At 37.6% G+C, this 25,017-nt stretch overlaps 1 protein-coding gene across 1 annotated transcript in view; it reads right to left on the bottom strand.

The window, feature by feature from the left end:
- Nucleotides 1-25,017, bottom strand: part of LOC124363291 (solute carrier organic anion transporter family member 74D-like) — a 108,666-nt gene that overhangs the window by 10,907 nt on the left and 72,742 nt on the right. The window contains exons 2-8 of the mRNA XM_046818516.1: nucleotides 22,630-23,888; nucleotides 11,128-11,253; nucleotides 8,935-9,001; nucleotides 7,640-7,802; nucleotides 5,664-5,889; nucleotides 4,321-4,449; nucleotides 658-815 (exon numbers count right to left, since the gene is read on the bottom strand). Of these exons, the coding sequence (XP_046674472.1) occupies nucleotides 661-815; nucleotides 4,321-4,449; nucleotides 5,664-5,889; nucleotides 7,640-7,802; nucleotides 8,935-9,001; nucleotides 11,128-11,253; nucleotides 22,630-23,872 (2,109 nt within the window). The 5' untranslated portion in view covers nucleotides 23,873-23,888 and the 3' untranslated portion in view covers nucleotides 658-660. The remainder of the gene's footprint in view (nucleotides 1-657; nucleotides 816-4,320; nucleotides 4,450-5,663; nucleotides 5,890-7,639; nucleotides 7,803-8,934; nucleotides 9,002-11,127; nucleotides 11,254-22,629; nucleotides 23,889-25,017) is intronic.

Below are 25,017 nucleotides of genomic sequence, written 5' to 3'. Positions count from 1 at the left end.
TATGAATGAGTCAGGATCCAAATTGGTGGTGTCCTTTGGAAAATATTCTATGGTGCTCCAAGCAAGGCAATTGAAACATGTGCCAAAAGGCAAACAGAAATGTTTATCTCTTCGTATGCTAAAACTTGGACTAGTCTACAAGATCTAAGTAAAGAAGAATATACAACTAGTACTTGGTGTGCTAACAGGACATTGCCCTCTTCGGAAACATCTGATGAAGGTGGGTCTAAGCCAAACTGATGAATGAAGACTCTGTAGAGAGGAAGAAAAAATCAGTGGAACAAATATGGTTGAACTGTCCTGCTATTTCTAAAACCACCTAAAATTCCTTGAGGCTTATCTTTTGAGCACAATGGACATTAGAGAACAGGAGCCCACAAATATAACTGGTTTTTGCAGAAGTCTCAGATTTGTAGAACGTTATACCAACAATACCTTGTTTTGGCCTTTATTTGATGTAAATTAGTCTTGATTGTTTGAAACACATATTGCTCGTGGATAAGATAGTTAATTAATTCACTATCAATCTCTACCACATTAGGGCCTCCTAGAGCCCTCCTAAAGTATATTCACCATTCAACGCTTAGCCTTACTTTATAACACTCTGAAAACCATTTTGCACTGAAATATAATCAAACGTGAACGTAACCAACTTACTTATCAAACACTAGTCTCCGAGCGTGATTTTCCCGTCATCGGGTTGAGCTCTTCGTCCTGAGCTGTCGTCTGCTCATCAACAAAGTTGATGCTGCCAGCCTTGTACCACACGATGATATCTACGAAGAACGCACACAACATGATCGCCCCAGTTGTTCCTGCGTACAACACATAACATGTATAATAACCTTTGCGTACAAAACACAATGTGTAAAATAACCTTTGCGTACAACAAATAACATGTAAAATAACCTTTTGCTGGTGAAAAAGCAATTACAATGTGTTGTAACATAATGACAAATAAACAGATAAATAATATTATTATATGTTTTATCTTTAACACCTTCATTTCAGCTCTTTATTGAGTGAGACAGGCTACTCTCCGCAGTAAGGCGTCTGCCGTTGTCAACCTGTTAAGCCAGACATTGTTTAAACTCTTTTGGAGTGATCAGTGTTCGACACGTCACAATGGCATAAAGACCACAAAAAAGATCAAGTTCTTGAAATTGTTATATTTTAAGCAAATATTTATAATATCACTTAATAATAATGTGAATGCAGCCAACCCGAAGATCTAAATTGAGCCTAACACTCCTAGACTGTGTCCTGAACCTGATAGTGTAATTCTCGAAACTCAGAAAAGTAACAGAGGGGTAGGGTAATAAACATCCAAAAGTTTTGCACACGAACATGAAGTCATTGAACACAAAGAAATGAGCTACCTCGTGCATGATTTTTATTTTGATGTCTTTCCAATTTCCAAGACCTAGTTCCATTCCAACACCCCTTCAGACTACTAGATAATACCAGGTTACAAATTGCTAAGGAGTGATCGCTCTGATGTCAAAGTGCTGGGACATATGCAGGGAGAGGTGTGACCTTTTACACAAATCATGACATCGCCCATGAACAATACTCACACACTGAAGAATCGGACCATGGTTTAGAGACTCTGTGTGTAGTTGGATGGGTGAAAGAAAAAGGTTTATAGATCTCCATATGCTAGATTCACTTCTCTTGTAGCTCCATTTAGGGCTGTATTCAGCTTTGGCGAACCTCAGAAAAGATATTTGGCCAGGCCCCATATATCTCTTCAATAGATGTGTGGGGTCAAGGACGTAGCTAGTAAGTGGATCCAAGGAATCTGGACCCCCAAATTTTTTCAATTAATTTTTTAGTAAAACAGTTATTATTATTTAAATAATTCAGTATTACTGATATGTACTGTTGAAAGATCATTCTTAACATTGAAATGGATCAAGATCCTTTTAGGGAACAAAATGGGGAATGAGCGGTTGACTGCACTTGCCTTACTTTCTGTCCACTTGTGTGGCGGGGCCCAGCCCAGTCCCAGATAAAATTGTCCGTAAAAACCGGTCTGAGTATGGGCCTGGCTCCGTTTTACCCTCTCTTTGAAAACCTGGCTGTTGAAATCAATTCAGTCTTTCTATTGGGCGATACAAATATTGGTTTCTTATTGAACAGCTGCAGTGAATTTAAATACCCATCCTGACTCTTGAAGAACACAAATAGTACAAAAAGTTAAAAGTCAGTTATCAAGAGGCTGTCTATAAGGTTTTAGAAATAGACTTGAGCAATATTAAAATAATGAGGAATGTGGACTTAATGGAACAGTACATATCTTCAAACACATAAAAGCTTTATGATGAGCAAGCTCCAGTTGTATTTAAGCAAGAGGAAATTCACCACCTGTGACTACCAGGAGGAAATTCATTGTCCTGACTACCAAAGAAGTCATAACATTCTCTTTGCTATTGCAGGAGAATCAAAGAGCAGGTGTTCAGCAGTTTCTTCCTGCTTACATCTACAGAGCTGATCCTCCCGTAAAATGACTGTGACGATGCTTCCTCAAATGACCTCATTAAACCCACAACTTGAGAAGACACCGATCTACCTAAGGAGGGAATTTCAGATGCCACCCTGAGGGAAGGCGACTGCAGGAATAAACTACTCATCCTCAGATCCGGATGCAGCCTCCATCTTTTCTCATGTTCAGTGTGAACCTACTTTGAGACAGCCCTAAAGGATCCACACCTAGAAATACCAGATAATGGTTGACGGTCAACCAGGGCATCAGCTGATTCGTCCCCAGAGATCTCCTCATGACCAGGAATTCAACAGTCATATTTTTTACTATGCTGAGGGAAGAAATTACTTGATGACTTGACAAAATCTTAGACAAGTTTGGAATTGAACATACACGAATCCAATGCTGCCTGCTATCTGTGTAAATGCTAATAATCTTACTCCTATACTGCAATCGAAGATTCTCACGAGCAGATTCCATAATGGTTGTAACTTCCGCCTGAAATACTGTGGGATAAGGACCCATAGGAACCACCAGCTCCCTATATGGTCTCACCCCCACAATCCTAGCACCTGTGCCACTCTTTGTTTTAGAGCTACCCATAAACCACTCAGGCTCCACTGATGGAAAAAGTTTCTTTCCCTCCGACCACATCTCCTTAGAAGGTATAACAGCCCTGAAGGGTTTCTCAAAGGATAATCTTTGAGGCATCTGATAAGAGGTTATGTGCAAAGCATCCTCCTGAATCAGGATGCTAATTTAGTAGTGCTCACTGTTGCAACCCGAGACTGACCAAAGCCACGGCTGCTGAAGTCAGTAGGCACTCCTAGCCATATCCTGAATGACTGTAACGATGCTTCCTCAGATGACCTCATTAAACCCACAACTTGAGAAGACACCGATCTACCTAAGGAATTTCAGATGCCACCCTGAGGAAAGGCGACCGCAGGAATAAACTACTCATCCTCAGATCCGGATGTAGCCTCCATCTTCTCCCAGGGATAAGGTTCAGGCAGCAGTTTAGTGCTGCACCTGGCGTACTTGGAAAGGCCTAAGTGATAGCAAGGCATCAATCCTTTAGATGCTAGCCAGAGATATTAAAAAGGTTATAGTGTCAATGACAGGAGAAACTAGGGGTGGCATGATCTGGGGGGAGGGGCATAGCCTGACGAACATCATAAAGTAAGTCACTAACCAAGAACGTTGTTTCTATCTAGTTTTGAAAAATGTATTACACTGATTTTTGACACAATATTACATTCATAGTGATTGCTTATAAGTGTGCTACTGGCGTAATATTACACATCATTATATTGTTGTCCTGCATCCTGTTTTATTCTGTTACCTGCTGTAATATTGCACAAGAAGCAGTTGTATAAAAACCATGCATTGTGCAAGTAGTTCTGGAGTTGCCTACTAGATGTCAGCACTTACTTGGTCCTCTGTCATGAGTGTTTGCACCTTGGTAATTTCGTTGTAGTCGCACAGTGCATACAGCTACCGCGTTGTTGTTGTTGTTGTGTCACCCGTCCTGGAGTATTTAATGGTAATTTCTAGTATTTATTGTACTATGGAAATATTCAACACACAATTAGATGATTGGTTTGATTGTGTGATGATGTCGACATGCAAATGAATAGTGAAAATAACTTAGTGGATGATATATACCAAATTTGAAAAAAAAATTACCTTTTGCACAAAAAAATATATATTTAGTTTACAAATTTATATCTGTAAAACACAGCAAACAAAAAACAGCAAGCAACTTAGTTAAAGGTACAAAAAATCTGTTACGGAGTTAAGCTAATCTGTATATAACATTTGTTGTAACTGACCGTGGAAGAAGAGGCGGAACATCTTGGTATCGTAGAGGCGACAGGCTCCTTGCTTGCCGCAGACTGTATCCCACAGCAGACATGCCGAGTCTACGATGGCACCATACACTATCGGACACGGGACGTTCCCTGTACAGGCAACACAGATGTAATGTATTAAGAACAGCACATAAATGACAAGTGTTACATCTATGTGCTTGATCAGCTACTGTCTGATATCAGAGATTGATAAAAGTGTGTCAAAACCACTCATAAACTGCTTCATGAGTTTTCTCCAAACTGTTTTCATTATGTATTGTAAATACGATACTGAATGTACATAAAAAGAGTTCATACGAACCAATTTTTTGATTGAGCGGAATGAAAAAGCTTGTTCAGCTTGAACAATTCAAGCTTGAACTAGTTTTACACATGGAATTATTTGTTCCGTTAACCACAATGTAGTAATCACATTAAATCTTTGACACGGTAGTTTTAACACAAGGGTTTTCATAGTTTGATGTTATGGTTTAAACGGTTTCTTAAATCTAAAAGCTATTATTATTGTTGTTTAGTAATAAATGCCTTGCAAAACATAAAATAACACAAAACAAGTAGCTATGGTAGGAAGGGTTGATTCAATTGAATTTTTAGTGTAGCTGCAGTTCATTTTCCTTTTAATGCAGTGTCTGGTATCTGACACTGTCTCAGACGTGACTCCTGGCATCTGGAGTCATGTTCGTCTGAAGAGAACCAAAGATAGTCAACGACGAAGAACCTCAAAACAAAACATCTACATCGTTTTGACATCAGAGACACTGATAAATAGGTGAATTACTAGTCTCATTGTCTCAATTGTGTACCTGATGACAGTTTTGAGTCTGGTAAACTTATATAAGAATATACTGATCTAGTTAACTTACGACCAAGGCAACCATTGTAATTTCAAGGTGGGCCCTATCACCAGACTTTTAGTGACTCTCATGTCAGTGTAAACCAGTGTAAAACTCACGAACGTCAGGTGTGGGAATCGAATTCGTGATATTAAGGCCAACTTCCAGAGTTACGTTTTAGGAGAATACGGTCACCATGACTTGACGTCTTCGATGTTCAGATAACTCACTCACAATTTTGGTACACCCTGATTCTCAATAAATTATATGTCAAACCGTTGATGGTAATATATTTTAATAATGTAAAGCGTCTATCAAACCATCTTTAGGTGTAATACTCTATTATGGATAATGCAAAAATAATTCTGAAATGGCTTGTTTAAGCAATTTAACTAGTTTAAATTAAAATGATGTCATATTTACACTTATCGCAAACATCTGACCATAACTAAACCACTACCGAGTACTTACCGAAGAGGCCTATAGCGAACTGGATGAGGCCGAGGGCCATGGCCTTGTCGCGTGGATCCACACAGCGCAGGATCAACAACATGCTGCCCACCTCCGAGGTGGAGTGTACGAACACAAACATGGAGAACAGGATGATGTACCACACGAAGTTGTTACACTGACTCTCGCAAACGCCGATGCGTTCTGTCGTTTGGTCCTCCGATGTCATACACGAGCAGTCTGTGAACTGGACCAACAGCGTCAAATTACATTATACTATTTAACTACTAATATTAGCAAATCAACCCACATTAACCTAGTAGTACATGCATAGGACACCTCAGTATGGTCTAGTAACTGTCTCTATTTATGAGAGTTTCGATACTCCAAATACACATGAGAGCTAAAATCATTGCAGAATTTACGATTGCAATCCTGAGTTCACTTTTTAAACAGATGTCTCATTAAAATTATTTTAAAATTATGTTCCTTACAGACTCAAATGTACAAAATACATGACTTCATTCATAAAACTTCATGTCATAATATTTCCAGATTTCTCTAAGTAAGATGTAGGGCGAGAAAGAGTGTTATTATTCTGATAAACAATGTTAAAGACCAAGCAATCACTTTTTGACACGTGAATGGCTTTAAAGCAAAAGACTAATTTATTTTCTAAAAGTCTTTGACAGTAAAAGTTCCAACCTTTTCATGTTAGATTTGGGATAGCACAATCAGTCCATCTTTTCCCACTTTTTTTCTCCCTTAATTGATACACTGGCATTACACGAGGCCACAATTTATACAGCGTGACAGTGGACAAGTTAGATTAGGTTATCATACATATGTTACTAGTAGTACTAAATTTAACGTTAATCTTTACGAGCACTCACATGGTCCGAGCTTGAATTTTGGTACTATCTCGAGGGATGTCAGAATACTGTGGACGATCTGGGACGTGATCTGAGGTTGGGAAAGTACACATTGGATAAACCCCTGGCCATCAGTGCAAGGCTTTCGTGGCCCTGCACTTGTGGTGAAAGAAGAAAAACATCCATCGAGATAATACCAAAATGCAAGCTCCGATCACATAGCACTCATATAGGTTAATCTTTTCCTATTTATAATAGGTGTGTAAGTATTTATCTACTTATAATCGGGTAATAACAATCATTAGATAGGATCAGAGTACAATACCAAAGTACTGATACACCACTGTGTAGTCTCATTAACCCATTGAGGAATCAATTAACTTAGCCTCTCTTGGACTAAATGTTAGAATTGATTTTGGCAAAAATGCATGCATGTACTAAAATATTAATAAAATGAGTTTGGATACAGATAAATTAGCCAATTTTTCAAGACATTTTAGTCTATTTGGTTGCTCTACAATATAGTGTTTGTTGCTTTCTCCAAATAATTTTTTTAATACATATTTACAATGTTTTTAGTAAGAAAAACAAACAAAATCAAAAGCAACTGTCAATATTCTATTACTTTTTTGTTCATCGGTTTTAATATTTTTAATTAAAAACAGCACAGTGTTTTTTACATGGAACACCAGTTTTTATTGGATTACTTAATTATAAAGCATAACAAATCAATCAAAATTCACTTAAATTTTTCATTGTTTTAATGAATTTATGACAAGCTGCTGAATTAGTTGTCTGGGAGATGAGATAAAACTGTTTGTTACATGCAACTGTTATTATTAAAATGATAATTAAAATAACCTATTTACATTACATACAATAACCATTCATTTACAATTTATAATTCACTTATGTTTCAGTCTTTGAGTATCTTAGAAGACTCAATATCACTGTCCAAGTATCTATCTACTTCTAAAGTACGCAAATTGTCTTGTTCCATGAGGTAGCGGAAGAACTAAAAACTCATTCAACAACTATAAACAGTTTAAGATGCAATGTTGTAAGTCCACCTTACTGTAACAATAAGAAACTGATCTATCACAACAGAACTCTTACATTTCTTACCTGATCTACAATAAAAGAATCCTTAGTGAGGGTGAAGTTGTGGCAACCTGCATGGCAGGGCGAGTAGTAGGTCAACTTGTCGGCTCCACAGACAGGGTTGAACTTGGTCATGTTGCAGTTACAGTCCAACTTGCAAGGTGACTCGAATGTTGCCAGGTTCACCCTGTCCAGATCGCACATCAATTAGAATTCCATTACTGTTGATACTCAAGATTCAATACATAACCGTAATTTTTTAATTCATTAGCACCAAGAAACTAAAATTTTGGTTTCTGAAGGGAATGATTTATGACTGAAATAATGCAGATTTAAATTTATCCCTGAGCTAAAAATCGAAGCCTCAGATACGCACTGACATTTGACTAGTGTGTGCTCTTAATTTAGATATTTCTAAATATTAATAAAATTTAAAAAGCAATAATGTTTCAGTGTTCTAGTTTAAAACAATTCATGTTTGATTTTTGTATTTGTTTGACTACACCACAATTACTGTATTGTACCGTACTCGTTTCTGTTTATCATAATGACTGCGGTGGGTGTGTCTTCTTCCTTAGGGGTGGCCTATTAACATGCACTTGAGCCTCAAGGACTTTTTACGCACCCCCGGTTCCACAAACCGCTGAAAACATCTGATTAGATCCCCCCCACCCTTGTTCAGACTACCAAAGATGGCTTAGCAATCCCTTGCTATTGTAGGACAATCAAAGAGCAGGTGTTCAGCAGATTCCTCCTGCTTGTCACACATTCTACAGAATGGATCCTCCTGGGGAATGCCAGCTCTGTGAAGATGCTTCCTCAGAATTCCCTAGAAGACACCAATCTTCTTAAGGAGAGAATGTCAGACGCCACCCTGGGAAGGCGACTGTAGAACCATTCTGCTAATTCTCAGACCCGGATGCAGCCTCCACCTTCTCTCATGTTCAGCGTGAACTCATTTTGAGACAGCCCTAGGGGATTCTCAAGTAGGAATACCACAGAACAGTTGACGCTGAGCCCAAGTTGGCCAGGACATCAGCTCTTTCATTCCCAGAGATGACCAGAAACCCAACAAACAGTCACATTATTGATTCTGTCAAGGGAAGAAACGACTTGATAGCAATCCCAGACAAATTTTGGAGGTGAACACAAAAGTGTCAAACACCTTTAATATGGCTATATTAAAAGGTTGTATCATTAGTTTTGTCTACCTTTACATGTAACGACCGTACGTTTATGATGTACCTAATAACATTTTATTTCTTTTTCCACATCACTGCTTTGCCTTTTTGAGCATGCAATTCTACAAAATCGCTTACCCTTCTCCTATCTTGATGCCTGCAAAATCGTCCATAGGACATCCTATTGTCATCAAGATGCCCATTCCTATAACAAACATAAACAATTATAACACGAGTAGTTATCTATTTTTACTTTATGCTTACTGTTACGTTATCTGATAGTCCCTAATGCTTATGGTACTTTAATGGCTTTGTAGATAGAGAGACGAGACAATGTCTTAATTCGCGCTTTGCCGAGTCATATTTAGTAACAATGATACTGCATGTTTACACTATTGTAAATTTTACTCTTATCTCAGTCTGCACAAGTTGGGCGTAAGCTTTAGTTCTTAACTCTAATAAAAACAATGAGGTTGTCATCCTTCAAAACCTCATTACTAGCATTAAAAATGTTATGAACTTTAATTTAAAACAGTGCCTTGTGATAATGATTTTATCCTTTGAAGAGATCATACATTATTTTGTATAATACTATACGTGAAGCATCTAGGTTGTTTGTGCTACATAAAACTGCGAATGGGAGAAATTAAATTTAACAATTTTGTAAATTAAAAACCTTTGACATTCAAAAAATTTCCATGTTATGAATGTAATCCACTTTTTTTATTTACAGGTAAAAAAAAACTTTTTCAAGGGCTATTCAAAGGCAGGAATATTCACAAGTAAAACGTTACAAATATTCAAAACAAACAATATTGACTGTTGTTAAATCAACTTGCTTAAAAAACCCCATGTTAAAACTTTATATACCGTACAGCCTCAAAATTTAGAGTTGAACTAGAACTACGTTTATTTTTTCAAAACTATTATTTTGTGCATATTAGTGCTTTACATTGAATTACAGTTACAAGTTAAAATTCTTCTACTAACAACACTGAATACATTAACACTGAATGTCCTAAAAGTCCTCTGTAATTGAAAATATCTAATTGATATTTAGATGTGTATTGTTTAATATATTATTAAACTTAACAGTTTTAAGTGCTATGACAGGTTAAAAATTCATAATTAATTTGTAACATGAGTAAAAATTAAGATTGGGATTGAAAGGATGCTTCTTTAAAAAGTAGCCATTTTTTACAAGGCCACCTCAAAAAATCGTGCTAGCATCTACCCTCAAAATTTTCCAAAATGAACTCTTGTCAACTGGTATATCAATGGAAGGATTATCAAAATTAGCATTAGCATTTTGGACATATAATAATTATAAGGAATAAAATCAATAACATTACTTTCATGCACTTTTAATTTATACACTTTGAAACTTTGGGTTGTTATTAATACATCCCTAACCTAATCATCTCGCCTAGGCCTACATTGTTAACACTGTTGACAAACACTATAAATGTAAAAAATATGTGTACGATGACCGGTTACACATATGATAACCTTCTGATGAGATAGTGGCGACTATATATAAAGTATTTAATTGAGGTTCAGTGTTTTCTGCACGCATGCTGGCGCCCTCACAGGAGTGCCAACCTGCAGCAAGAAATAAAGCTCCCGGAACGGCCGCATCATATCGGATAATGTATACAAAACAACGAGCCAGACAGTTTAATTGTGAGGAGCACGGCTTGGTCACATTGCACAAGAAGCTATTAGCTATTTAATATGGCCGCAGGAATTGCAACACTATGATTATATGTACTAAAGCACAAATTGCTAATCACAAGGTTCGAAGGGTCTATATAACCACGGGATGAAGGCAGTCACCATTAGCCAAATGATACGGGGCAGTGCGGTACCAGGGTGTCCGACTATAAATCAACTAGGACTTGCTCTTCGCTATTTTTAAACCTCACGATTACAAGTGCACGTCGAGCGATTATCTGGGACTATTTTCAATTACGTAAATTTTATGGACTCACGACCATTACAAGAGGGAGTGGTTTTAGTAGTGTTCACGATTGTGTAGCTGTCTGTAATCGTAGTATTTGTCTTTAAAATGAAAAATCGTAGGATATACATCCAATTGTTAATAGTTCTCGCTCTTCATAATTGTACCGTGGCCACAATCCAGTGACTGACGGATTCAAAACATAAAGTTCTAATAATTGTTCATCTATTTTCTATATTCTTATTGTTATGTTTTGTTACTTTTCTTATTGTTTTGGTATTGGTAAAACTGAATGTATTGTTTAATTTATTTATACTCATACATATGAATTTCCCAGATGCTAAACAATTACAACCTCAATTTCCACTTACCGATGGCGTAGACTACGGCGGTGAATGCTATCCAGGCGGCGACAAACCTGGCGTTGGGCTTCACCCTCAGGATAAACACCCCTGACATGATGATACCCAAACCCATCACTAGTATACCTCCGATACCTGCAAAATACACAGTGACAGTCAGTTTCAAACCTGGCGTTGGGCTTCACTCTTAGAATAAACACCCCTGACATGATGATGTCCAAACCCATCACTAGTATACCTCCGATACCTGCAAAATACACAGTGACAGTCAGTTTCAAACCTGGCGTTGGGCTTCACTCTTAGAATAAACACCCCTGACATGATGATGTCCAAACCCATCATTAGTATATCTCCGATACCTGCTAAAAAAAGTGACAGTCAGTTTCAAACCTGGCGTTGGGCTTCACTCTTAGAATAAACACCCCTGACATGATGATAACCAAACCCATCACTAGTATACCTCCGATACCTGCAAAATACACAGTGACAGTCAGTTTCAAACCTGGCGTTGGGCTTCACTCTTAGAATAAACACCCCTGACATGATGATGTCCAAACCCATCACTAGTATATCTCCGATACCTGCAAAATACAGTGACAGTCAGTTTCAAACCTGGAGTTGGGCTTCACTCTTAGAATAAACACCCCTGACATGATAATACCCAAACCCATCACTAGTATATCTCCGATACCTGCAAAATACAGTGACAGTCAGTTTCAAACCTGGCGTTGGGCTTCACTCTTAGAATAAACACTCCTGACATGATAATACCCAAACCCATCACTAGTATACCTCCGATACCTGCAAAATACACAGTGACAGTCAGTTTCAAACCTGGCGTTGGGCTTCACTCTTAGAATAAACACTCCTGACATGATAATACCCAAACCCATCACTAGTATATATCTCCGATACCTGCAAAATACAGTGACAGTCAGTTTCAAACCTGGCGTTGGGCTTCACTCTTAGAATAAACACCCCTGACATGATAATACCCAAACCCATCACTAGTATATCTCCGATACCTGCAAAATACAGTGACAGTCAGTTTCAAACCTGGCGTTGGGCTTCACTCTTAGAATAAACACCCCTGACATGATAATACCCAAACCCATCACTAGTATACCTCCGATACCTGCAAAATACAGTGACAGTCAGTTTCAAACCTGGCGTTGGGCTTCACTCTTAGAATAAACACCCCTGACATGATGATAACCAAACCCATCACTAGTATACCTCCGATACCTGCAAAATACAGTGACAGTCAGTTTCAAACCTGGCGTTGGGCTTGGCTATCAGGATGAACATGATGGTATCCAAACTCATAACTAATATACATCCAATACCTGAAGTACACAGTGACAGTCAGTTTCAAGCTTGAGAACTCAAATCACAAATTTCCATTATGGTTTATTCCACATAATCGAAAAGCTTTTTGTTACTGCTAAAACATATATTATACGTAGTATATACATTATCCAGCACGTGGGTACCCAGGAATTTATTTTTTGGACGGTTTGTGGATGTAAGTGTGTGTGTGTGTGTGTGTGTGTGTGTGTGTGTGCGCACGCGTTTTAACATATTATTGGAAATATTAACAGTTTTAAGCATGGCCGATTAAAAATGAGATGAAATGGAATTTCGGGGGAGTGTATTCATCCCCCGTATATTCCCCTAAGTGCGCCCCTAATATCTGATATACAGGTAATTTTATCAATAAAATGAGCAAAATTGCATAAGCGGTGCCTTAATTCCGATTGTTCTATCAATACTATGCCAAACATATCCAGTATTCTATTATACGCTCAATATTTCAAGCTAGAACTTGATATTTTCATGATTACATCAAGTGAACAAACGAACATCAACAAGTTGAAATAATATTAATAATGAAGTGTTGGTTAGGCTAAGTTCATGAAAACTATAAATTAATTTGTTATTTCTACATTTACCAGAATACCTGTGGTATTCGTTTATTGCAGTGTTTTTACTTCTTGCAGATTGTATTGTTTCTTGCAATGTCTTCTAGATTGTTTAGTATTGATAATAGCTCTATCTTTTTCCGTTTATTCGTAGTATAAGCGCACACTCAATTTTCAGAGAGATTATAAAAATATAGTCCTATTTAAAATAAATTAACAGTGTAATATACAGGATGTATAGCGAAGCGAAAGATATTACGTAAGAGATGCGTGAATTTTATAGTGCAGCATTATTATTGTAATATATTTGTTACAACTTCCTACTTAATAGGGTTAATGTCTTTTGTTATCTTTTTAGTGTGGCTCGACATAGAATTCAGTACTAAAATGTAACGTACAGTACTTGAATTTTTATATAACATCATATTACTGATGTCAGGTAGTATCAATGCAACAACAGGGGGCACTTATGAATTTAATGCAAAATTTCCCTTAATTCTCATCAAATCCCACATGTTCAAATATTCTACGTGGTTACCACTAAATTTTGATACCCTGCGGCAGATTCTTAAAAACTGAACAATAATGATTAATTTAGCTGCAAATCTCGAGGGAAATTTTCTGTCGACGTCATCAGTGAGGGGAAGCGCCGAAGGTACTATGGCAGTTCGCGATGGCAAAGAGGGTTTAATCACAGACTGTTTGGAAAAATACTTTCTAACCTCCTTCAAAGTCATTTTTCTTCGTTTACATTTAATCAGTAAAAGTAGTATCACAGAAACGGACAACAACGGAATATGGCCCCGATAACTAAATATTATGTGTTATGATTCTCAAAACATGCTGTTTCGTGCCGGTATTAATACTCAGGACCTCTTCTCCAAGACTAAACTGGAGCTAAAAGACACATTCCATTCGAGTGTTTACATCCGCCACAACTGTACACCGGTCTCCTACACCGTGCCATCCTTTTGTTTACCTCTCAGATTAGAGGATCTCCGCCCAACAATCCTCTTCCGCTTTCACCAGATGCCATTTAGATTGCACAATCTCCTTCGCCGCAATGGCTTTTGAAAAGTGAAACCCTTCATCATGTGCGAAAACTGTAAAATCGCAAATTACGGAGGCGTAATGAGATGTTGGAACGGGCGATTCTGGAAGACAGTGGTTTTAGATATTTTCAACATCAACTCTGGAAAGGTAAAACCCTTCTATTGTCCATTACATAGTGCTTTAAATGCTTTTAAAAGGTAGAATTAATTTTAACCTTTATTTTCAAGACACTGACGTACACACCTTTAGTAGGGTTATAGTTACTGAACCTATTTACAAAATAAGTTTCAGTTGTAAACCTTTTTACGAGCTCAACTTGATATACTATAGGATAACATACGCTTAAAAAAAGGCGAAACAGATAACCTTTGCTTAAGTGTGGTTTTTATAATATTTAATGAACCTCATAAATTACAATAAATGCATATTTTAAAGCGTAATTAATAAATATTGTGAGGTTTTGAACCATAGAACTGAGATAGCCTACTTGTCTTCATAATGTCTTAACGATCTTGTTTCATTTTAATAATTGGAAGCATATATCTTGAACTGTTCGCAATAAAATATAATCTGTTTTCTTAGCAATTCCAGTTTTTTATACACAAAAGAACACGCCTTAATGGCCGGGCAAGATTACATGACCCGTCGTAGCACCGTGTGCTAACCTATTGTTTTTTGACATAACCTAGAAATTTATCAGTTTCAAGAGACGAGAGGGCGTTGACGCCATGTTGCCATGACCCAGTCTGACCAACTCTGCCGTATAAATAGCACTTGACAACTACAGATAAGTCGCACCTGTATGTAATCATTCAATCCCACTCGTTTGAAGGAGTTGATTGTTTAATAAGTGTTAACCTAGTTTTTACTTTGTTCTTTCACGTTCTCTGAATCATTTGGTTATCAAATGGGTGCATAGCAACGGTCGAATATTGTAGCTACACAAACTGAATCTTTTCGACTTGTAAGCCTTGTCGGTTAGCAAATAACCTTATAACCTTACTTGGTGCTGAACCTCAATTACAAACGATCAGCTCCCCATGCAGACCACTTAAAAATCGCCGAGTAATAGTCGATTGAACGAGTTAAATACAATACTGCTGAATCACGCTCGGAGATTCCACTTGTTATTGTATGTGTCTGTCTGAGAGACTTTCCTGTTTGGTGTATCTGTTATTGTTGGGGTCGAGGTCATTTACCGCTTTGGTCGGAATATTCTTTTAAGTCGAGAGCATTTTTCATTCTTTGTGTCAATCAATATACAGTCTTTAATTCGTTATTGAGTCAAATACTCGAATACGTCGAAAATAATAATAAATCATTGTACACATTTATGAAATCGTCAATAAAATACTGTTTGCAACCAACAAATCTCGATGTCAAAATAAAGGGTCGGGATATAAAGCCACAGTTGTTGCATGTATTGGAGTGAATTTATTAAATTTTGTGTCAAAGATCATTTTATTGGCTGAACTTTAGCGAATCATATAACTCACGGGGCTGGTAAAATGTCATTTCTGCATGTCTGTCTCGAAAAAGAACTGACGCATAGATTTATAACTGTGCACGAAGCTTCATTTCTGTATAAGGAACGCCTAGTTCGATGATGGTGCATGTCACTCCATGGAATTAGGCTGAGCGTTAGCGAATACTTTAGCACAAGTCTTATGGGTAACCATGATGGCAATGAGAAAAATAGCACAATAAAGTACATTTAAAATTCTGCACCGAAACCTCAGCAAAGCCTGTTAAGACACGTGATGTGGCGTACTTGTAGCCTGTAGTTATGAAGGACGCAGTAACCTTAATTCGATATAATAAAGAGACGACGATCTGTGTCACCAATAGGGTTTTTGCAAGCGCTGAGTGTTTTGTACACTGCGAAAGCGAGATGACATCGTCTCCTTTCGAGATGCATCAGACTGTTCCTGATCACGCAATTCTTAATAAATTCACTTCTCGACTGCTTAGGAGACTCATTATTAGGTGCAACCCTAGGGACTTTGGCAGGTACAACAAGACTAACACCAGAGATACAGGCGCTGCGCGGATATATTAGTTTACCCGAATATCCCAAAATTGGAGTTGGATGAAATGAAAAGATCACCACTTTGGGTTATAGCTCCGTTTCTATGTATAAATTAAACTCATATTTGAACAGTAATTTCTTTTCCCCTATAAATTTACGTTCCTCTCATTTATAAGAAAGAATATGTCCTGGATTTGCGATACGTTTTCTACAAATGTAAAAAGTTTGGCGACCATTTCGTTGCCTTTTTAGTCTTGTTATCAACTTCAACCATCAATTTTACGAAGATAGTATTCCAACAATTATATTATTGTTGTTAATAATAAGAATTATTGAAATTAACACATTCCACATTCTTGTGTTTATCACTTTACTATGTTCATGGATTGGATTAGTGCTTAGAAAATAATAGGCATACTGTCCTTGTGAGTAAATTAGGCGTTTACTACAGGCGATATGTCAACCATTACATGAGGGCATTTTTAGTTTAATTTTGTTGCGTCAAATCGACATGTAAATCGAAGCAAAAACGATAATTTTACTTAAAATATTCGTTCTACTTATTGAGTAGTATCATTCCATCTATTGACGTTACTACGTCAGTTGCTTCCTTGTTTGTCTGGATAAGGACGACCCACTTCTGCAGCAAATTTGCTATACCAGTTGCTAATTGATAGCTAATTGTGCGCTTACTAATTGTGTTAAGTTACAGAAGACGTTGACCACAAAGCAAAGAATAAGACGTCAGTCACCACCGTATTTTTGGATCCCTGGTCTTCACAATGGTTGTGTAGTGGTTGTGACACAAAAATACAGATTGACACGTTTGTCTGTGTATCTTTTGGGACACGTCATAGTTCTTGCACACAGGGGCGTACACACGCATTTATTGTGGGGGGCGGAGAGGGTACCGAGGGTTAATAATCACTAATAAAAAATAACATTAAAGTTAACGTTAAAGTGTGAAAGTTTAACATTATGCATGTATATATACATTAACATTTTATGAGAATTGTTTCTATACCAATAGTATTTAAATCGTTTACAATAAAAGGTGGCGTGTTTGATTTTGGTTTTAAAATATTTCTTATGTTAAAATAATGGACATTTATATTTTTCTATCACTTCTGGGGAAATTACGGTAATTGAAAATAGGAAATTCAGAGAATTTAGTGAACAGAACGGCTGAATACAAAAATGTGAAGTTTTCACCGTTTCTACATGACGTATAGCTTTAGGAAGTGAAACAAGTTTTGTATTTCATTCAATTTCGGTAAGAAAACATATTTCAAAGCACGTCAATTTCTCGAGTATGTATTTAATTTTTTTTTAATATACACTTTCCCCAAGTCAAAAATTAATAAAATCATATCACTGCCTAAAGATATGTCACGCACATACGGCACTGTAAAAATTTACGATTTTATTTTCCATCCGTTTTTATTTGGGCCTGATTGCAAAACTGTCTATATTTTTTACTTACAATTCCTGCAATTTTAAGAGTACAGTAGTGATCCAAAAATGTTATCTACTTTTCTGCATTCAGGGACGTTGTCTTAATTGCTATAAATTTAACACAAAACATATTTTCCAAACCAAAATCAATTGCATCACCTTCAGAAAAAACTATGCAAATTTTGTAGAACCTTCCCGGAACTAAACCATGACTGTGGTTATAGAGCCGCAGCATTGCCCCTCTGGTGAAGGAATAACATTAGGATTATTTCATATTAATAATCTCATATCCTTACCTTCCCCCGTATTTTCTACATACCTAGCAACAAGATACTCTAAAAATACTACAGGGTGGGCCATAAGTCAGTTGTCAAAAATGCATTTGGTGCAATAATATACCAAACAAGAGAAAATACAAATACATTTCTTTTACTATGTAGTACAAATACAATTTATTAATACAGGAAAACATGTAGTATTCAAAGAACCTACAAAAGATGCTCAAAGTGGTCTCCATGCTGTTCTAAGCAAAGATTGCATCTTTTTAACACAGATTTACAAATTTTGTCGCAAATGTTCCTGGACTGTAAGTTTTCAAATTCTGATTGGATTCGTTCCTTCAAATCCTTCAATTACGAATCTTGACTGAATAAACCTCATTTTTTAGTATACCCCCCACTGAAAAATCCATCGGTGTTATATCTGGGGACCGTGGAGGCCATTCAATAGTACCCCGTCTGCCAATCCATTCATTAAAGTTATTATTTAGAAAGTCTCTCACAATAAGTCCATAATGGGGGGATAAGTCCATTCTCAGATATCGACAATAAACAAACATAACCTCAAACTGCTAGTGTTTGACTTAGTCAAGTTCACAACTACTACGCTAGGAAAAACAAAGTCTAAGGATTGCTAATGACAACTGACTTATGGCCCACCCTGTATTTTAAATACCGTCCTATAAAATTATTTCGGACTTTTGCCATCGTGATGTTACAAACTGAATAACACAGCGTTTCAAGGATTGGAATCTACCCTCTTCGTCAGGTGGAAGGGTTATTAATACATACAAAAATAAATAACAGAAAGGTGCTTGGAATCCAATCCAGGTGTTGTGCTATGTTCGGGACTTGCATCTTATCTTTTCTTATTTCTGTTATTTATTTATATATATATATATATATTAGTGCCCTTCCCCCAACACCTGACGAAGAGGATTGATTACCACCCTCGAAACGTTGGTTTTCATTTTGTAAAATATCACGATGGCAAATTTCCGAAATCCTGTTATCCTTTTTAAACCGTCAATAAACAACTTTAGACAAAGAACGGTCCTGTAATTCGTTGTGAAATTACCAAAAACTAATTGTCTGTTTATCCTCTCTTCGGGAGCGATATAAAGAGCAGTGAGTAAAATGATTTTTTTCTTTTGATTATCTCAATCGAACATCGATTGTACTGACTTAACACTAGAAACGTTGTGTTATAACTTTCGTGGCATATCACGATAGCAAATGTCCAAAATCCTGTTGTCCTTTCAAACCTTTCATCGTCAATAAAAAACTTGAAACAAAGAATGGTTCTGTAATTCGTTGTGAATAATACAAAAAAATAATTGTCTGTTTATCGCGTCATCGGAAACGATAGAAAGAGCAGTGAGTAAAATGTGTGTTTTGATTATCTCAATCGAACATCGATTGTACTGACTTAACACTCGAAACGTAGAGCTATACCTTTCGTGACATATCTCGATAGCGAATATCCGAAATCCTGTTATCCTTTCAAACCTTTCGGCGTCAATAAAAAAAACTTTATGCAACGAACGGTCCTGTAATTAGTTGTGAAATTACCAAAGATTGATCGTCTGTTTACCGTCTCTTCGGGAGCGATAGAAATAGCAGTGACTAAAATGTTTTTTGTTTTGGTTTGATTAACTCAATCGAACATCGATTGCTAACTTTAACACTCGAAACATTGAGTTATACATTTCGTGACATATCACGATTGCGAATGTCCGAAATCCTGTTATCCTTTCAAACCTTTCGACGTCAATAAAAAAAACTGTATGCAAAGAAATGTTCCCGTAATTTGTTTTGAAATCACCAAAAATTAATCGTCCGTTTTATCGCGTCTTCGGGAGCGATAGAAAGAGCAGTGACTAAAATGTTTTGTGTTTTGGTTTGATTATCTCAATCGAACATCGATTGTACTATCTTAACACTCGAAACGTAGAGCTATACCTTTCGTGACATATCACGATAGCGAATATCCGAAATCCTGTTATCCTTTCAAACCTTTCGACGTCAATAAAAAAAACTTTATGCAACGAACGGTCCTGTAATTAGTTGTGAAATTACCAAAGATTAATTGTCTATTTACCGTGTCTTCGTAAACGATTGAAATAGTAGTGATTAAATGTTGGTTTTAGTTAACTCAATCGAACATCGATTGCACCGATTTAACACTCGAAACATTGTGTTATACATTTCGTGACATATCACGATAGCTTATGTCCGAAATCCTGTTATCCTTTCAAACCTTTCAACGTCAATAAAAAAAACTGTATGCAAAGAAATGTTCTGTAATTTGTTTTGAAATCACCAAAAATTATTTGTCTGTTTATCGCGTCTTCGGAAACGATAGAAAGAGCAGTGAGTAAAACGTTAGTTTTGATTAACGCAATCGAACATCGATTGTACTGACTTAACTCTCGAAACGTTCCAGGCCCCTACCCCCGAGCTTCAGGGGTTTCATGCCCCACAGGTCACCGCCCTGTATTGAGGTCGCTTTTAAAACGCCTGTGACCCCGGCACTTTTAACAGTTTCCCTATAACATACGAGTAAAATGTCTTGCTGCACGTATACATGAAATACGGGAACTAACAACCTGGTTTAATACTAGATTACAATACCTTTCGCAACCATCTAAAGTAACAAAATCTTTATTTATACGATCTTTTGATCATGTTGGACCTACATCAAAGACATCAATCGACTGTCTTTTGAAATAAAATATAGCACTAACTTTAAGTAATATGAAAGTTCAGTAATTTTATAAGCTACTAGCTGTTTCCCGCGGCTTCGCACGCTCTTCGTAAGCATTGCCCGTGTATGAACACTTCTGGTTCAAGCGAATTATGTTTACAACACCGATGTAGATTTGACCTTGTTGCCACGATCAGGAAAATCTGTCAAAAGTGTATGTTTTTATATTTGTATCCATACATGTATTTGATTATAAAGTGGTCTTCTATTCAAGTTTTAAGTTCAATAAATAACTTATTTTTAAGACAAGTGTACACCATCTTAGCACCTTCAAATAGTTTTTGGCTACTTAATATACGTAACTGTGTCGTGATTGCAGTTTATAACTTGCAGGCGCTTTCAAAACTTTTATGTTCGCAGCACTGCCTGGTGGCAAGTTACATCAATGGGCATACAATATAAACCTTCTCCATGGAAAAATACATGTACATACAAATTTTCATAATGATCGGTCAAGTAGTTTACGATTCCATAAAGGACAAACACACAAACATTCATTATATATACAGTATATATATACTAGCGGGCCCGGCGCGCTTTGCTGCGCATTTCAATAATTTTTTGCAAAAGTTGCCCGCGGCTTCGCACGCAATTTCCCGTTGAAAACAGTACACTATATTCACTTATTCTTTTTCTATCACATTCTAAACATTGCTGAGATAATTGATAGTCGTTCCATCGTGAGCCTCTTGGGCGTATTATGAAGGTATGTACCATATTCCTGCCTCTATCTAGCTGTTACCCACGGCTTCGCACGCAAATCTTAAGAACCGAAGTCCTTATATTACTTAGTAATTTTTTTTTTTTACTATAATAAATTTTAGATTAAATTAGTTATATCTCCGATGCCACGATTGAGCTTGCTTTGTTGTCTCGATCGAGAGAATATGTACACACGGAGTTTTGAGAACCATACTTCTGTCAAAAAAAACAACTAAGGTTGATTTTTATAACATTCTTTATATTTGTAGCCAACGTAAGATAGTAATTATGATATCTGCATTACTCTTCTGATCAAGCATGAGCATGGTTTATATTAAATAAATATTGCAGTTAAAGGTGAATTTTTACGTCAAATTTGAATTGTATTATCTGGATAGTAAAGTCTATGTTTAACAGTGATTGCAAAAACAGTTTAAACAAAATTTGTCGTTTCTCTTAAGCTTACTCTATGCTTTAAAACTATAAGTGTAATATATGTTTACAAAGAACAGCTGATTAAAAATTTGAAAAGACGTTAACATATGTTTGCTGCAATGCATTTCTTATGGGTATTTCTGTAACCAGTGGGGCGGAATCCTGAATCGGGAAAGGGATGGGCATAGCTTATAAACCTTCTCCGTGAAAAAATACATATACGTACAAATTTTCATCATGATCGGTCCAATAGTTCACGATTCCATAAAGGACAAACATACAAACATTCATTTTTATATATATATATATATATATATATATATATATATATATATATATATATATATATATATATGAATAAGGAATAGCATCCTTATTTTGCCTTATTTTACTGAGTTACATTGCTTTGTTGCAGCATTGTAGAACAATTATGTCCTGAAACACTTTATTTAGTATTGGAATTCTGAAAATGCTTTGGATTCTAAAAAAAAGTTGCTGATATACAATTTACGGCTTTAATCTGTTGTGAAAATCTATGAAATGGCAATAGGGCTGCATAGGTATACGGGAAAGTATGAATAGGATGATTTTCCCCTCTCTGGTCATATTTCACATACTTACTGTAGAAATTTGAAATCCTTATCAAACGTTTTCCATTGGGTCTGATTATAAAAAGACCCAAATTGACTACTTCAAATGTCTATAATTTCTCGTAAGGTGACGAAAAACATTTTTGGTTCTTTTCTTGGAATTCAGGAAGGGTATCTTGAAGGATTGTGGCTATTATATTTAAAACGTTTTACTCAACCCGAAATCCATTGCACGACCTTAAGAATATTAAGATAATTGCAAATAATCAAACGAACTCACCAGACACCATGTTAGCCGTGTGGGCCGTCTGTCGGAACTGAGACTCCAGGTACTTTGGAAGGAAGGTGTAGAGTCCTGCGATGGGGAGGATGTGCAGGACACTACTGGCCGTACGGAACATCAGGATGTCGTTCTTCAGCAGCCTCTTGATAGCCTTCGGGAAGTCCTTCAGGCTGGGGTTCTTGCGTTCGCGCTTCTTCACGGAAGGAGCCACGACTCTACAGGTACTCAGTCTTTTGGGGAACGCGAACATCGCGAGGGAAGCGAGCATGAGTAGTGCCGAGATGCAGACCAGCCCTAACCACCAGGCCCCGACCCATCTGGGGTCCTTGGGCGTGATTCCGGGGTCCACCGACAAGTCCACGTACAGTAAAGTACACAATGACCCGAGTATGAACCCTAAGGCAGGCCCTAAGATCCGGACACCGATGGTGATCGCGAAGTAAAGAGGCGATTCCCTACTCGCGACATTGTCGTCGATGTAGGGTATCCCCAGCGTGTACACCGCGGTCTGTCCCATCCCCACGCCCAACAGACTCACGAAAAATATCACCAACACTTTCTTGGTCGTTTGTGTCTGAGAATGCTGCTCCTGGAGAGCTTCTTCCTGGCACTCGTCGAGGTCGTAGACCGACATGTTGGAGAGGCCCGTGACGTCCGCGGCGTGGCAGACGTTGGGCTGCACCACGCTGGAGTTGTGGGACGGCGCGAGGTTGGCGAACATGGTCTCCCTGCTCTGCATCATCTGTTGGCCGAAGATGAAGTGCGGCAGGGAGCACGTGAAGGAAGCCACGGCGAAGAGCACCATCCCACAGGCTATCCACTTGGGCCTATGACCCTGCCCACCGTAGTAGGTCAGCAGCAGGGATGACCCTATCTGGCCGATTTCTGTGGCGCTCATGATGACTCCTGTCGTTTTGCTCTGCAGTTGGAACAGCTTCTCTATGGTGGTGATGACGCTGACGAAGTACGTGTAGTACATGCCTTGCAGCACCCATGTGATACAGAAAGTGACCAAGAAGGCCTGTTTGGAGGCGAAGACTTGCAGCCAACTCGGGGTGCACACCCCCAGCCCGCACTGGAGGTCATCCCCTGTTCGCTCTCCTCCACTTCTGCGCGGTGTCTCAACGATGGCGGCGCCATTGTGGTCTCCCAGGAGCGCACCTCCACCGTTCGTCAACTGCTTGTCCCACACCACTTCCTCTCCCCGTGATGGCGCTACCATTGTGTCAGTTTCTGGCATACCAAGAGTACACTATCTGCAACAGAAGAAGGAAACAACTCGTTAGAAATCAGCATTTGCTCCAAAACTGCAATGTATTTATTTACTTCGCTAGTTCTGTCTCCGAGGCACTTGGTAGTTTCAAATACCACTGTCTCCATCATTCAACTATGCTTTGATACCTCATGATTGGATTTGATAATGGTCCAGTCCTAGAAATATCAACTAGGTTCACGAATAGAGAGATATAGTTTTTCCCCTTGGACAACAATGGACTCATCAATGCAACCATTTCCAGCTCTTCATCAATGAACATCCTTCAAAATTGTGTTCAACCGTAGATGAGTCACACAGAAAACAGAATGAGAGGCAGCAGCACTGCTGGACACAAATAGCGAGCAGTGTCTAGCGAAATGTGGAGGTCTATAAATACCTCGTTGCACTGTTGTCCGAGTGGAAGCAGGTCAATGGCATATCCAACACAACTCAAATACTTTACTGGCTAAAGTAAACAGTACAAGTCTTCGCACAAGGGCTTTCACTCCTTACACGGTCACTGAATGCTTCGTTATATACAGTGCGTTTTGAAAACATAATCGAAAAGTGAAAGTGTAATTCATTTTTATTGAAGAGTTGATAAATGTGGTTTGCAAGAATGAAGGTCTGTGTTTGTGGACAAGACTTTGAAAGACCATACTCAATACACTTCCACATTTGAAACAATAATTAAAATTATAAGTTTAAAAGATAGAACTGTATACGGATAATTCCTTAGAAGTTAGAAAGTCTCGTAATTATTAAACGAGTTATTTACTACTTAAAAGTCTTTGAAGTCTTTGGTTGCAGAACAGGTTCTTTCAGGTTCTGATTTTGTTAGGGGCATAAATGTTTCACTAAAACGATTCGATTTCTTGAACACGTGAGACTAAAAGATAGATTATTCCTGTTTCCTGTCGAAACATGTGATAATGGACTGGAAAACTAGAGAAGATTTAAAAATGAACGAACAGATCGTATGAAAATGGGATGCAGGATCCCGGTCAACAGTATGGAAAACATCTCTGCGACCATTACGGCCTCCGAGTGCATAAATAATTCCAACTTCCTGTAGAAAAAACAATGTTTTACCGTTTGCCCAAAGTGAGTAAACATTAATACACTAGGAT

This window comes from Homalodisca vitripennis, chromosome 5, assembly GCF_021130785.1.
Source record: "Homalodisca vitripennis isolate AUS2020 chromosome 5, UT_GWSS_2.1, whole genome shotgun sequence".
NCBI lineage: Eukaryota > Metazoa > Arthropoda > Insecta > Hemiptera > Cicadellidae > Homalodisca > Homalodisca vitripennis.
The sequence above is the reverse complement of the archived record's forward strand: the minus strand, read 5'-3'. Positions and strand labels throughout refer to the sequence as shown.